This window comes from Atta colombica, unplaced genomic scaffold (assembly GCF_001594045.1).
Source record: "Atta colombica isolate Treedump-2 unplaced genomic scaffold, Acol1.0 scaffold41, whole genome shotgun sequence".
In the NCBI taxonomy this organism is placed as follows: domain Eukaryota; kingdom Metazoa; phylum Arthropoda; class Insecta; order Hymenoptera; family Formicidae; genus Atta; species Atta colombica.
The window spans coordinates 1,073,426-1,089,835 of NW_017259520.1; the positions used below are offsets into that span (position 1 = coordinate 1,073,426).

Genomic DNA, 16,410 nt, shown 5'->3' on the forward strand with positions numbered 1-16,410 from the left:
AGGTTTGTGGTGGAATTTTGCGTGCTACTAAAGGCACTATTAAATCTCCGAATTATCCGCATTCGTATCCTACAAACATAAACTGCACGTGGTTGATAGTAGCGCCAACGGATCATAACTTGAAATTAGAATTCCGCGATATACAGCTTCCTGGCTTACGTCAATGTCGTCTCACTGATCATGTTAAAATTGGAGAAAAGCTTGTAGAAAATAATACCAGTAAGTAATGACTGGCAACGATTGATTAAATAGATTTGGATATAAGCTTTTCCATTATTATGACGTGACAGAATGAAAATATTTTTCCTTTTTAGCTTCAATAATTGGTTCTTATTGCGGTCTTCATAAACCGGACATAATCGAATCATCATCAAACGAAGTGTATGTGTACTTCCAGAGCAATAACTTACCATTCGTTAGTTATAAAGGCTTCAATCTAAACTTCACTGCTAGCCAAGAAAGTTAGTAAAACAAAATTATATATTAAACTAATATATATTTAAATATATCTTATTGCGCATCATTTGCACGTTATTTATATAGTTTTGACTTACATACTAAAAATTATTATCTATTTGTATAGCGTGTGGTGGTTCAATAACCGCGCTAAATGGAATAATTAAATCACCTGGATATCCTAATCCACGTACAAAATCAAGGTAAATTTCTTTTTAATCAAATTTTTGGTAGAATATTTTATTTATTGAATATTTATATATATTATAAAAAATAACGTATCAGTAATGTATTACTGTATTTAAATTATTTTATGTTTAATATTTAGATATAAAAATTATAAATTAATTAATTATTTAAATGAGCATGATGATAATACATACATTTTTTATATATTTAAAATTGGAGTGATATTTATACAATCTTTACCTAAATATTGATAATATTTAGATAAAGATTATATGATTAATGATACCATAGGTATTGCGATTGGCGAATTACGTTACCGATGGATTATCAAGTTGTGGTGAATATTATGGATATAGACGTTGTTAACGATCCTGGACCATCACACGTGGGGTACGCACTCACGGTAAGTAATGCCACGTCAATAAGAAATAAATAATATTTATTCCGGCAAAAGAATACATAATGAAATTCTTCTTTCCTGCAGTTTTATAATGATTTCCGTTTTAAATCGAGGATTAGGATCTTGGGACAAGGGGGAACAAATATAGATGAGATAAGAAGTTCCAGTAATACTATGATTATCAGTTATTGGTCCTCCGCTGGACATCGAGGTTTCAAGCTTCGGTATAGGGCTGAGGCTCCGGCTCGTAAGTTTCAAAAGCTACTATCGTCATTTCCATATCCATGTACTTTATGTAACAATGCAATTTAAAATACATTTCAATTTAAAAATACATTTTCAAACTATATTTAATTTAGTATATCAACTTTTATTTAGATAAAACATACAATGAAAAAAAAATTTTAATTAATTTTTATCGTAGCTTGTGGTGGAAGTCTGAGAGCAATTGAAGGAAATATAACAGGTCCTACAAGTCCACCTTTTAATCAATCTTCATATGTTTGCAACTGGAAATTGGAACCACCCGAAAATATGATCAGTTCTGTTGGAGATACTCGCTTGACATTGACAATAAAAGTCACCGGAATTTTGGGCGGATCTGAGCATTCTCAAATTATTAGAAGAAGTTGCATTTATCCTCAATATATTGAAATTCATGGTAAAATAAAAAACATTAATATAATTCGTTATTTTTGCTCATTGATAACAATTTTTAAAAACAATAAAAACATAAAAATCAATTAATATATATTAACGTTAAATATTGCGTAGGTATTGGAATGATTTGTGGAAATATAACAGAACCGAGATATTTGAGAAGTCCGAAATTAATAAACGAATTGACGGTAATGTGTTCTTATCACTTATATGTATATAATGGATAAATAGTTTCAAGAATTTCTACGTAAATTAAAATTATTTGCATTTTGTTAAATGTAAAAAAATAATTTTATTATTTCAACTTTTAGATAATGAATGGTACTTATGGAAAACGTATGGATTTCAATTTACAATATCAATGGCAACCTTGTGGTGGTGTTTTGCGAGAATCAAGATACACCATCAGATCACCAACGAATATTTCCTATCCGATAAATTGCGTTTGGCATGTAGATTATCCTGAAGGAGAAACAATCAAACTCTCTTTCAAAAAACTTGAGCTTGAAAGTAACTGTAACAGGAATTATCTTATAATCAAGTAAGATACTTTTTGCTCGAACTGGAAGTTTATACAAAAAGTTTATACAAAAATATTATTAAACATCATGATCTGCTTTGATTGGCCTTCTTCACTCATTTATGTTGAAGATGTTTTATATTATATTTCAAATCATTTTATGTATATTTAATGTATATTTATCGTTCATCATCAGAAATGGCGGAGCGACAGCACCACAAATCGCAAAGTATTGTCTTCATACCACAAGTGAACTTCAAAAATATAACATTAACAGTATATCGAATCAGCTATGGATAGAATATTTTGCATCTGAAGGTACAGGCAGCTTCGAGTTTGATGTAATGATTGCCAGTACAGGTTGCGGTGGAGCTTTACGTGGTCGCAGTCGCGAAATCGCGTCTCCAGAGTAATTACCGTTTCCTTAAAATAGAAACTATAATATAACTATAATATAGAAACTATAATAACACAATTTAAAAAAAAAGATGATTTATTATAGATGATTTCCCGCAATTTCAGATTTCCCAAACAATATCCAAACAACGGCGAATGTACATGGGAAATAATAGGTGAAAATGGCTATCACTTAGGTTTAACTTTCGTCGATCGGTTTAGCTTGGAAACTAGTCCTAATTGCGAGAAAGATTATGTGCAGGTCTGATTATTATTATCATATTTATAATAAACATTAAATATTTATTTAAATTAATTTGCTTTGTAATTTATTTTATTCACTACAATAAAAAATTCACGCAATGACAAATGAAAAACGTGAATATAGAGAACATTGTAGATTAAAGAAATAATAATAATAATAATAACGTTACAGGTATTTGATTGGATCGGAGAAGAAGGAAGTTATAACAATGGTGAATGGAAGGATCTCGGAAAAGTTTGCGGCAGGAATACACCTGCGCCCTTTAACTCGACATCGAATCGCATGAAGGTGATTTTCCATTCGAACGAGGCAATACAATCGGACGGTTTTCATGCCATCTGGAGTGAGAATTGCGGCGGTGTTTTTGAAGCAACTGAGAAAGTTAATATCATTCAATCGCCATCGTATCCAAACTTCTATCCACCTAGCATTTTCTGTAATTACACCATTGTTGCGCCAAATGATGACATTGTCGTCGAATTTACTGATTTCCAACTCGAACGCGGTAAGTTTTAATAGTCATCACTATCTTTTCAGATTCTGTGAAATACTATAGTATCCTTTTTATAATTATTATATCTTCATGGAACTTTTAAAAGTTTTAATATTCTCTAATCAGAGAATATTAAATACAGGAAAATACAGAGAATATTAAATAAATATATATAAATAAATATATTATATACAGGGCGTATATACAATAACTTCTGTTACTTTTAAATAATGAGAAATAAAAATAAACACATATATATATATACTTCTAATTTTTTTATTGTAACGAACAACTAGAAAAGTTTTTTACAAAAAATTGTCAAATTCTCACATGTTATCAAATTCTCACATGAGCGCCTTTAGTGGCACGAAGGATATATCGAGTTTTCGGTATTTCACTTCGCCAGATGCGCTGCAGCATGTCGTTAGTCATTGTAACAATAGCGGCCGCAATTCGGTTGCATAAAGCATTCATGTTTGGTGGAGAAAACTATATCTTTGATATACCTCTAGAAAAAAAAATTTAAAGGAAAGATATCAGGGGAATTAGCGGTCAGGGAATGGAATTCTTTCTTTTCTAATACAAACTTGAGCATATGTGACAAAGCATAAACAAAAAAGAAATTTATATTACCTGATTTTTAAGGCAATATTAAAACCCCGGAGATTCATAATGTATACTCTGCATAATGTAAAGCCAGATTTTTTTCATAAAACTACGACAATATTATGTTCGTGACATAAATTAATTTTATTATCTCAAAAGCTTTAAAATAAACAATATAATGAAAATTACAAAAATTACTTTTAACAAAAATTATTTTTAACAGCTCGTGGAGATTGTCGTTTTGACAATGTTACTATCATAGTATCGGAAAGGATATACATGATAGAGGAGGTAAAAACTTTTTGCGGTAACAGTAAACCACCACTTTTAAGAGCCATGTCACGAATAGAGATTATCTTCATGACGGACAAATATGTGCAGCGGAGCGGTTTCCAGTTTAAATATTTCCTCAATAGTAAGTCTCTCTAGAAGTTTCTTGTATATTAATGACAATTACGAAAACTAAAATATAAACAATATAATATAATTGTTAGAAAATATGATGAAAAAATACAGATTTGATGTATTGAGGAAAATTATTAAGACAATTAGAGAAAAAAAATGAAAAACCATAATGAAACTGTTGTAACTAATAGGATGTGGTGGTATTATCACAAAACCCACTGAGCTTAAGCCTTTGATGCATGGAGAAGAATACTTTGGACGTATGAATTGCACTTGGGTCATTAAAGCGCCTCAAGGCAAGAGTGTACTTGTACGCTTCGAGAAGTTTATTCTAGAGTTCAGCACAAAGTAAGCTTTTCACAAATCTATGTCAGCGAGTTTCTATTAAAAATTTTATTAAACTTTTATCATTAATTTGCAGTTGTTATTTCGATAATGTCGCCGTTTACGAAGGTGATTTTATTAATCCGAACAAACGAACTGCTCTGGTTTGCGGTAACTTGACTGGTAATTTACCAACATTTAAATCCGAATCTAATTCCATGGTCGTTAACTTTAATGCTGATAGTTCAAGGCATTTCGAAGGTTTTACAGCCAAGGTATAAGTCTGTTGTACTAAATGTCATTCCGAAGTTATGTTTGATTTAATAATAATAGTATCCTTTTCATATAATTATCTGCTATCTCTTTTGCAATCCACTTTATTGATATATTTTCAATTAAATTAAAAATTATAATTATAATTATAACTGTGATACTAATAATGAGTTTTTTTAGGTGTTATTCACGACAAGTCCAGCCGGTGGTTGCGGAGGATTAGTCAATTTAACTTCGATTCAATCTGAATCGTTTAGAACTCAACAGGAGGCAACTTATCAACCATTCGAAGAATGCCACTGGACTGTAGTGACATCTTTAGCCAAAAGTATATTGTTTACAATTAATAGCATTGATATCAAGAACTCAATTAATAATATTACTCAACGTGATAAATGCAACGGTGATTATCTCGAGGTAAATATTTGCGCATCTGATACATCTACGTCTGGTACTTTTAGAAATGCTGATAATAAGATTGTATATTAATATTGTACTTTAATATTTACTTACTTTTCCTTGCAACATCATTTGTAAAGTAACAAGATTATATCTGACTTTAATACACACACACGCACGCACGCACGCACGCACACATATAATATTGCAAGAAAAAAGAATATATAGAAAATATTAGTTCAATAAAATTACAATTATATTAACATATATTATAAAAATAATGTGTGTTTTATTGTTCTCAGGTTCGAGATGGTGGTGGACCTTATGCCGATCTTATTGGTCAATTTTGTGGTAATTCAGTGCCATCTCCCATGATATCTACTTCAAACAAATTATGGATTAGATTTTATACTGACGGTGTTACTGAAGGTGCCGGTGCAACAGCCACATTGAATACTGTCGATTGTAAGAAATTTTATACTTTATCAATTGTCCTAATATCACTATATTGTATATAAAACAAAATGTACCTGAATGTATTTGTTTTTATGATAAATTTTATTTGTATATCTACAATTCATATCTCCTTTTTATTAAAATTTTTGTGAAACACTTTTAACAAATTTAAAACATAAATGTTACAAAGATGAAACTTTCTTGAATTTTTATTTAAATTTTACTTTATCAATGTTCTTTCTTTGATGACTTTTCTTATGTAACTTTCTTGCAGCATTGTGCAGCTTAAGTACTCGATTAGTAAACGAAACAATTCGTGTACTTACTTCGCCGGATTATCCAAACACGCATTTAGCTGGAACACTATGTCGTTGGACTTTGCAATTTGCCGATAGATATAGAGATAGAATGCGAATCCGATTTATAGATTTTGATTTGGCGGATTCTAACAAATGTGAAAATGAGTATCTAGAAATTACTGAGGAAAAGGTAAATACTGATATAAATATTACTATTAATATTATATATTAAAATAATTATTCTAATGATTGATAATAATATCATTTTAAAAATATAATTACTCTTAATATTAAAAAATAAATATTTCTAAAAAACAAATAATAAAAAATTAAACTGTTATCTTTTTTTAACAAACAGAAATATATAAATGAAGGATTCGGGACAAACTTTATTTATAGTGGCGGAAGAAGCCACCCAATTACCGTCGAGATGGTAAGTTTTCTGCATTAGGAACTAATGCGTTTCGTTTTGCTAGTAATCCACATTTATATTACACACATAAAATATCTTATTTTATGTTATCTTTTAGGGTAGCCGGTTACCTTTCGCCTCATACAAATATTGTGGCAGTGAATTACCACACGATTATTACAGGTACCTAAACTTATCTTCATTAGTTCATTACAATGATTTTTGAGAATTATTTCAAATTGAATATTCTCTCTTATTATAGTTACAGCGACAAGGTCAAAATAACATTTAGATCAATGTCCAACAACCATAAAGGTTTTAAGCTGGAATACAGTACAGCGAATTGCGATCGAAATTACACGAATGAGCAGGGACGAATCCTTCATAATGGATTTACAAGCTGCTGGATCACAATCACTGTTCCAGCAAATCGTACCATTTCTTTGTACTTCAATCATTTCAGCATTTACGACCCAGAGCAGTGCACGCGCAACGCGCTGCAAGTATGTTCCTTTACACTTGCTAAGGAAATCATGTTTGAGAGAATACAGAAATTATTCAATTTACTTTGAAAATCCGTGTGACGTAAAACGTGTATTGATACGCGTTGTAAGTTCAAGTTCTAAATAGATTTGTATATTTCACAGGTACACGAGGGTGACTCAAGTGGACCGCTTATAACGACGCTCTGCAGCACGGCAATGCCAAGCCCGATTTTCAGCTCTGGCAACAAACTCACTTTGCACTCCTGGACCGAGAGCGCCAGCTCTTATCAAAGTTATGACATCATTTACACGACCACGGATGCAGGTAGGACGCGTTCGTGGCAGCGTGCACAAGTCCTCTCTCATTGCATCCGATTAATGTACGCTACCAGATGCGGAGAAATTATAACGCGCGGGGGATGATTTACGATACTGCGGCACCTCGAGATACGCGCCATGTGAAATGTTGCGGTTTATTTTCGCGGGAGACCGCACGAAAATCCGATTGCGATCTCGCGGCATTGCTTCAGACACCGTGCGAGTTATAACACAAACGAAATGTATACGCAGATCGGCTCGCAGCGTCGTTTTCATATAAAACATCTCAAAATCAAAATTACGCAGGTCGAGGTTGCGGCGGTCGTATATTCAATTACGGTGGCAGATTCACCTCGCCATTGTATCCCCGTACGTATCGCAACAATACCGTATGCACTTGGGACGTGAGCGTACCGCAAGGCTTTAAGATCATTCTTCAATTCCTTGTCTTCGACATCGGCACGAAGAAGAACTGCAGCAACAATAATCTCAAAGTTTACGATGTCGTCCCTAGCGGAGAACTTTTACGTAGCACGTATTGCGGTGGAGTGAGTGATTTCGTAAAATAATTTTCAAATATCGCTGTCGATAAAGTCTATCATTAAAAGAACTGATTAGAGAATTTTTTTATGAAGAATCTGTTATGTATAATAACTATGATTTTTTATTTTTCTTTAAATTATATTTCAAATGTTTCTTAAAATCTTATTTTCATAAAATATGTAATTAAACATATTTTTACAATGTATTTAGTTATATAATATAAAATTAAATATATTTTAATTATGCAAGTATAATTAAAGTTATTTTTTGTCTAGGACGATCCAGCGAGACTTGAGGCTGATACCAATCGAGTTCTTGTTAAATATACTTCGACAGTGAACAATATTGGATCAGGATGGATAATTGTATTCATGGCACAATCAACTGGTAAGCATAAACATTTGCCTTTGCACGATGAGAATTTATATTCTTTTATGGAAACCACAAGTCACATAGATATGAGGTAAAAGATAATAACGAATAAAGATAATTACGAATTATGTTTTCAGTGCATCCCATTGATGTAATAGAAAATTTATAAAGGAGACATCAAGACTGTAAAAAGTAATGTTTTTAAATTTAGTGGAAGATATTCTAAAATTTATGTATAATTTACTATAGATATATAAAATAAATAAATTTGGCTGTTAGAAAGCATTATGTTCGAAATCTTCATAATATAATATTATCATTAATATATAAATATTTATTTAAAATATTCGTAACAATATTATTATTAATATATGAACATTATTATAATATTATCATTAATATGAATGTTATTATTTTGATGCTACACATCTCTGCTCTTCGTCATCCATAGAGCATATATTTGGATGTGCTCTTCTTCGTAGACAGAGACAGTAAATGACAGATTGTATTTTCTATCCTTCGTTGTACCAAGTGTATGACGAGCATGCTCGAACAAGATATGTTCTCTGATGTACAAGACATGTTCAACAGTTTCAAATGTGTCATGCAATGTCATTTTAATCTATAGGTTTTAAATCAATAAATTTTGCAAAAATGATAAAACAATGTGATGTTTATTAGAGTAAAAATGACAATCTTTCTTTTAATTTATAAGTATTTAACAGTATTATGATTTCTCTGGTAAAAAATTTAAATTATTTATTTAAATTATTTCATGTTTTGAAACACTTTTTTTAAACGAAATTTTAATATAATTTTTAAAAAATTAATTAAATTTGAAAACATTGCACACTTTTTTAGCTTTTATCAATTGATTATCTATATGCTTCATCATTGCACTGATGTTTGCGCAAGTGATTCATTTCATTTTAACAGAAGGATAGAAGATTATATTTTCTCACTTTATCAACTTAGTTCTCAGAAAGCGTATCCAGATACGTGAGATCTATGTCGTCGTTAATTGGAATTGAAAGATCTTCTTTATCTATTTCGTTCTCATTTGTTTCAATTTCATTTACATTGTCTTCCTCTATAATAAAATTTTCTTTCACTGGCTCTTCCTCAGTTTCTTCTTCTTCTTCTTGCACTATTTCACGCTTTTTTATATTTTTCTTGCACTCCTTTGATGTTTCTTGAGTTTTATCTTTTTTTGTTTTGTCGACAGTTTCTTCTTTCCCGGAATCTGCAGATGTTATATCAGCTTCTTCTTCTTGCGCTACTTCACGCTTCTTTCTATTTTTCTTGCTTCTCGTCGATATTTCTTGAACTTCCTGTTTATCCGTCTTTGTCTTGCTCAGAATGTTTTCTTGCTCAGAATCTGTAGATGTTACATCAGTTTTGAATAATTCTTCCTTTTTTCCTTTAGATTCTGTGTTCTTGGATACCTCTTCCTTTCTCTTTTTCCTATCATGTTTTGTCTTTCTTTCGTTTTTATGAACAGCATCGTTAACTTGTTCAGAATTATCTGATTTGGAGTGCTTTGTTTTCCTTCTTGGAACGTCATTATTTGGATTTTCTACTTCCTCATTATTTTTCGATTTCTTCCTATGTTTCTCCTCTTTTAAGCTTTTCTTCGATTTTTGATGGACTTCAGATCTTTGAGGATCTTCAAGTAATGTTTCGGATTCTTTTGATCGCTCTTGAGCATTTTTATCTTTCTTATTTTGCGTTCCTGTTTTATCTTTCAAGTATTTTAATTTCTTTTCGATATTTCTATTTCCTTCTTCATTTATCATGTCACCATTTTCTTCACGTTTGGTCCGCTTGTTTTTCCATTTCTGTTCTGGTTTATAAGAATTTTTCGCATGTAAATGTTTTTCGGAAGGGTCTTCATTATTTCGTTCTGAGCTATTTTTCCTTTTCTTCTGCTCTTTCACATGTTTGTCTCTTTTTTTGGATTGTTTATCCCTAAAAAATATTTCAATTATATAGAAATTTAGTTATATAGTCAATCTTTAATAGAATCAACATTTCTATTAAAAATACAAATTTAAAATAAATAACAAACATTAATCAATCGAAATGGCTAAAACTAATGATTTATTTATTTAGGTATTTGTTTAGAAAACGTAAAAAGTTATAAAGCTTATCCAAAAGTGATAATTAAATTTGCTACACTGAAAAAATAAAATAAAAATGTTGAATATATGACGAGAATTTGAATAAATGTTCCTATTCTGTTCATCGGTTACTTACTTTGTACGGTATTCTACATCGACCTTTCTCTCTTTTTCACCATCGTTTCTTGATTCCACATCCTTACTCGATTTTTTTGCAGAAGTTTCCGCAACGAGTATTGCGACTAATAAGAATGCAGTCAATAATATCCACAATCTGTACAGATAAATTTAATCTTTTATTTCATATTCTTATCAGAAATTTTGAGACGTGTGAGATTAAAAATTAATTTTGTCTATTCTAATTTATTTTTCATAAACAAACAAGAATTAAACATTTTATTCTGAATTAAATTTAATTAGCAACTCTAATATACAACGATTAATTTATACTTCTTCGTAAAATTTGAAAACATTTTAAAATCTAGTTGTGTATAATTTGAAAAATCATAAAAGATCATCACACAAAGAGCAAGTTAAATATCTATTTCATTCTTGAAATAGATATTCTTTAGTTTTCAGAAAACCTTTTTCTTACCTCATTGTGATAATTATCTGTATCAATTGTATTTGATCGCACTTTGAGTTTCTTCCCGCACGTATCACGGTCTAGCCTAACACTATCTCTGCTCGGATATTACTTGCCTCTTATATCTTATACGTTGTCATCAAAGATATCTTGATAAATACAACGAATGTGGTACACTCACGTCAGTGATTTTGCGAATTCGATATCACATGCTATCTATAGGAAATCTTCTGGGAAGGACGGAAAATGTTTTAACGTTAATGCGCAACGAGATTCAAATACGAATATAACACTTTGATTAAATTCACATATAATCGCAGACATGACCTGAGATGTTTTAAAATGCGATACTAAGGTGATAAGCACTATTTTCTCACATATATCTATGCTTCCATTAGATATATGTATTTTCATGTAACATATCGGCTAACTTTCATAGTTAAAATTATATATAATTCATATATTTCAATCGCGGTGGATATCTTGTTCTGCGAATATCTAATCTAATGTCAACAGCAAAATTGACTGACAGTACACAGCTTCTGACGTTAATAAGTACTTTAATAAGACGTTAATAAGCACACGACAGTAAAGGTAATAAACAACTTTTACGTGCTCATTTACGAGAAGTCTTGATAAAATTGTAATGAAAAAAAATATCTTATGACGTCTGTAAATGAATTAATACTAATAAATTTGAGTGTATGATAATTATAATACTCTCTTAACAAAAGCTACATAATTCGATAATGCCTTTTTTAACCTTTTAAATTTTTAACGATAAATTTCAAGTATTACAAAGATAAATATAATAATCCTATAATCTCTTTCCTTTCTTATTAAAAATGGTATGCCTTTTTTTAAATATCTGTCTTAAAATTATATCACATCGTAAATTGTTAACTGTTTTTTATCGAAATTATTATTTCAAATAAATAATGAGCAACAGTTACACTCTTCTAAATAACAACATATGATATGCTTTTTAAATTTTCTCAATATCAAATTTACTATAAAATTTCTAATAATATAATTATAAGATCTCTTTGTTTCTTTTCTGTTCCTACTAAAATTATATTCAGCTTTATCAAAATTAATATTATAAATAAATTAAATATATGCATAGAGTTAAAGTAAATTGATTAACAATTTATTGACAAAAAATAAAATTGTACATTTCTCAAAATCATTTTATTTAATAAGATGTGTAATAATGAAAATGTATTAAAAATAAGCGAAAAAGAAAAATTGTATTATTTGAACGGAACAAGTATTTGTAGTCAAGAAATTTAGATCATGAAACGCAACTTCTTTTATTTATATTAGGATAAAACGTGCTCGTTGTATAAAATTATTATTTAATATTTATTTTCTACAAATAAAGTTTATCTAAATAAAAAATTGCCTTAACGAATACTTTTTGTACCTATTGTATGTTCAAAATAAAATTTCAAGTATTAAATTGTTTCAATTATAGACGTGTTTATTACCTGTTTTCACTTTTTATACTATTAATATCTCAGAAATCATTTACTGTTTTGTTATTTATCAAGCAGATGACATCTTATAACGACGATTTAAGTTTACAGATTCGAAACTGAAATTCTCGGTATTCTCACTTTAATTCTTAAACAATGCAATCAATCTTGCGTCTTTGTTTTGTATAAACTGAAATATACGTCTCATTTCTAAGAAGAAATTTTTTGTAAAATTTAACAAAATATCTTCAACTGTTCTACTGGTTACATAAAAATTTAAATAATATAGTCACTACATTTTTGAATATTTTTAGTTGAACAACGAAATGAATTTTTCAAAACCCGAAATGGGCAACGTGAGAGTATAGGTCGTTCATGGAAATTAGGTAATATTTATTATCGAAAGACAGTAATTAATTACTTATTTGGAGCACTAAAAATCCTCCATGAATAACAGAGTCTTTAATATTAAAAATACATAATTAATTAGTGTTTTTTGGTATTGGCCAGTATATTATTTCTGTAAAAGCGGATAGTATAGAAAGTCATAAAAGAATTCTATTTTTCATGATTTACCATTTACAAAATGAATTTCTGTTTCGTTCCATTTCTGTTCTAAAAGTATTGAACGAGAGTCAATATTTCGCTTTTATGTCGTTGTGAGTTCTTTTTCATATTCAAAATATATCTATTTTTTTCCAATCCCTTTCTATTTCTTAATTTTATGTGTACTTTATTGTATAAGAATAAATCATATTTTATTTTTTATACAAATTAACTATTACTCTTATTACAAGTAGCATTTGCACAAGTATCCATATAAAAATACATATTTATGAATTCTTTTCTAATTCGTTAAATAGATTACATTAATTCATAAAGGATTTAAGAAGGCAAATACTTTCCGAGTTTAAAATGGATCAGTTGTGGGGCTGTTTGAAAAAAGAAGAATTGAAAAGGAATAGAATATTCGGAAAAAGTTAATTTCGTAGAAAAATATATTTGGAAACGGCGAAATAAATCGACGGTTGGCGCGCGACCTTGATGTTTGTTTTTTTTTGCGACGCGCGCGGGGTACCTACTGCGTGACGTCATACCGAGCCATAGTTGGCGACTCTACCATTTGCGCGGCGTAGTTCGAGCGGGTAGGTAACGACGCATATCGCTCCGTGAATTATTAATTCCCTCCAATCATTCGTGATCATTGGCTACGAATAATGTTTTTATTCTCAAGATTACGAGGACGATTAGATCCCCATGACGAACGATCGTATGCGTATTGAGGTGAGACACTTTTCGCCGTTCGATCATAAAGCAACCTTGATGAAAATAAAAATCAGAACATAAATCGAATGTAATAGAAGAGTAACAGAAGTGTGAACGAAATTTCTAGAAGGCGAAAATTGGAACAATGAAATGTAATAAAAGAAGCATTTACACTTCTGTTGCATCTTGATGTTTCAATTTTCGCTTCCTAGAAGTTTCGTTTATACTTTTGTCACTCTCCCATTACATTCGACTTACGCTCCGATTTTTATTTTCATCAGGAAGTAGATAATTTCAAAGGAGATAGATTATAGAAACGTTGAATCGCTGTTTCGCTATGATATCTGTATTCTGTGATAATTGTGTCTTTGCGGTTCGCAGATTATCTAAATTCCAGAGTATCTTGCATTGTGTCAATAGAACTGCGAATTTCGACCGTTTGGCCAGCTTTGTAACCGATCGTTAAATTGACTCGCGTAGTGTTGCGTGAAGTTAGCTATAGGTGCCTTTGAATTCATCGGCCATTTGCTAAACGCTGCAAGTGCGAAACGGATCGGCTCCGAATTAAGGCTCCTATGTTCTTTTAACCGTAACGATATCGTTGTATTGTTACAAAGTTTTTTTTACTCTGTACAAAATCTACGCAACGAGATAATTATATGATATCGGATTATATATCTTCCATTTAGTGACACAAGTCGACTCTGTCTTTCTTTGCATGTGTAATGATATTTTTGACTTGTGTCGCTAAATGTAAGTGGCACTCATTGTTATTGCCATTAAGGCCTCTATCCTGCAATTTTTAAAAACAGATAACGATATCGTTACGTAAGTAAAAAAGTTGTGCAATAACGTAACGATTCTGTCATTAAATATTATGGAATAGGAGCCTAAAGTGATGTGCCATGCGGTTTAATTAGCCGCAGTTGATCTGCCACTTTGATAATTCTCCATTATGCAAGGTGAATTCGGAGTAACTCGACTACCCGCGGTAACTCGAAAGCATAGAATTCTACACCGCTCGATGCTCTTCCATTAATTTCATTCCACTAATTTACGAGACATCACGAACTGATAATAGCTTCATACGATCCCATATTTTACCGCGTCACTTTTCCGTCGTGACATAGCGATATGCGTCGCGTGTCATCAATTTGGAAGTGTCGTACCATACGATTATCGTATTTTGCTAATTAATATGTGCCATCGTATGTAATTAATTATTCGCGAGTGAGTGTTGTGTGAATATTACGAATCTGAAGAAACAGGAAAATTTGAGAGGAGGACGAGGCCCGGGGAGGCATCGGGCAACGGTGGAGCAACTATAGAGTGAGTAATTTATGTATTGCTGTTCTTTTTAACTGAACTTCTTAGATTTTAGATAATTCATGTTTTCTCTTTTCCTCTATGCAAAGAAAAAAAGGAAAGATGAATTGTGTAAGAAAAAGATCTAATATTTCTTATTTTGGCTAAAAATAACAGGCTTTATTATTTATTTTTAAATTGTAATTATTTGCATTAGAGCAATATTGTATTCGCATAATATTTTGATATCAATTATTTTGGGCGTTGTGATAATTTGAATAAATTTGTTTATCTTACAGATCGACACAGTATTGAAATGCAGTTACAACTCTGCCGTTGCGCATCGTACCTGTGAGTCAAGTTTCTTTTCATTTTATTTGAATGTGAAGGAATGGATCAAAAGGGAAAATGTATGACAAATAAATATAGCCATCTCTTGCGGATTCATTGCTTCAAAATTGATTGATATATTTAATTCTGGAATATGTGACATCATTTATGATTCGATTTATGGTACATAGGAAAATGCACAACAATGAGATTATAACATAGAGCTCGAAATATCATTTACTCTCATAAATTTGTATCTTCTATGACAGAATATGTAGAAGATATATTAGACTGTTAGAAATTCATAGAACAAATTACGGATAATGAATGAATAAGAGGAAAGATAAAAAATATTTTACAGATAAATCAAACTTGGGAAAAAATGATTAATGCTAAAGTAATTTTTGCAAGAAATTGTTTTCAAATTTGATGAATATCTCTGATATTATCTTTTATGTTTTTTAATTAAGCATTTTAAGATTTTTTTTTGAGATTTTATAAAAATCCTAGATATATTAAATTTAATTAAATCTTTAATTTTATTAATGAAAGCATGAAGAGAAAAAAAGTAAAATTCAATTATAACATATTTTTACAATATAATGCTTTTACTTTAAGCTTTTTGTGTATCTAAATATATTTCATAGGTGATAAAGATCAAAAGAAAATGAAAAAAAAATTATTAGATTGTTTTTGAAAAATTATTTGTTTGTTGTTTAGATGTGGCTTATTTTATTTTCTTTTTTTCTTCTCAAAAATTTCAGTTGAAATATGAGGTTTGTGTTTGACTTTTATATATTGTCTCTCTTCCAGAGTTAAATATTATATAAACTGATGCACACAAGAAAGAGAATATATAAACATTTTTAATAAAGATATGGCACACAAAAGTAAATAGAATAATTGAAAATTTTTAAATAACATATTCCAGATAATTTAATAAAATTAACATTATTTACTAATTCTATAGATAAGAAACAAGTTAATGATTAATTGCATTCATTCCTATAATGTGCTATGTTTCGTCTTACTCTCTTTTTTGTAATATTTCTGT

General features: G+C 30.2%; 2 protein-coding genes across 2 annotated transcripts in view; one reads left to right on the forward strand and one right to left on the reverse strand.

Annotated features, from left to right (window-relative positions):
• LOC108691144 (cubilin-like) overlaps positions 1–8,383 on the forward strand; it is a 20,976-nt gene extending 12,593 nt beyond the window's left edge. The window contains 24 exon segments of the mRNA XM_018198799.1: positions 1–219; positions 315–461; positions 584–659; positions 937–1,048; positions 1,130–1,292; positions 1,470–1,706; positions 1,820–1,893; positions 2,017–2,246; positions 2,422–2,634; positions 2,748–2,883; positions 3,058–3,391; positions 4,209–4,400; positions 4,582–4,738; positions 4,812–4,989; positions 5,168–5,404; positions 5,689–5,851; positions 6,117–6,331; positions 6,500–6,574; positions 6,672–6,736; positions 6,816–7,056; positions 7,201–7,363; positions 7,663–7,904; positions 8,175–8,316; positions 8,319–8,383. Coding sequence (XP_018054288.1) covers positions 1–219; positions 315–461; positions 584–659; positions 937–1,048; positions 1,130–1,292; positions 1,470–1,706; positions 1,820–1,893; positions 2,017–2,246; positions 2,422–2,634; positions 2,748–2,883; positions 3,058–3,391; positions 4,209–4,400; positions 4,582–4,738; positions 4,812–4,989; positions 5,168–5,404; positions 5,689–5,851; positions 6,117–6,331; positions 6,500–6,574; positions 6,672–6,736; positions 6,816–7,056; positions 7,201–7,363; positions 7,663–7,904; positions 8,175–8,316; positions 8,319–8,383 — 4,076 coding nt within the window.
• Positions 8,300–16,410, reverse strand: part of LOC108691184 (sialin) — a 27,207-nt gene continuing 19,096 nt past the window's right edge. The window contains exons 13-14 of the mRNA XM_018198842.1: positions 10,528–10,665; positions 8,300–10,239 (exon numbers count right to left, since the gene is read on the reverse strand). Of these exons, the coding sequence (XP_018054331.1) occupies positions 9,243–10,239; positions 10,528–10,665 (1,135 nt within the window). The 3' untranslated portion in view covers positions 8,300–9,242. The remainder of the gene's footprint in view (positions 10,240–10,527; positions 10,666–16,410) is intronic.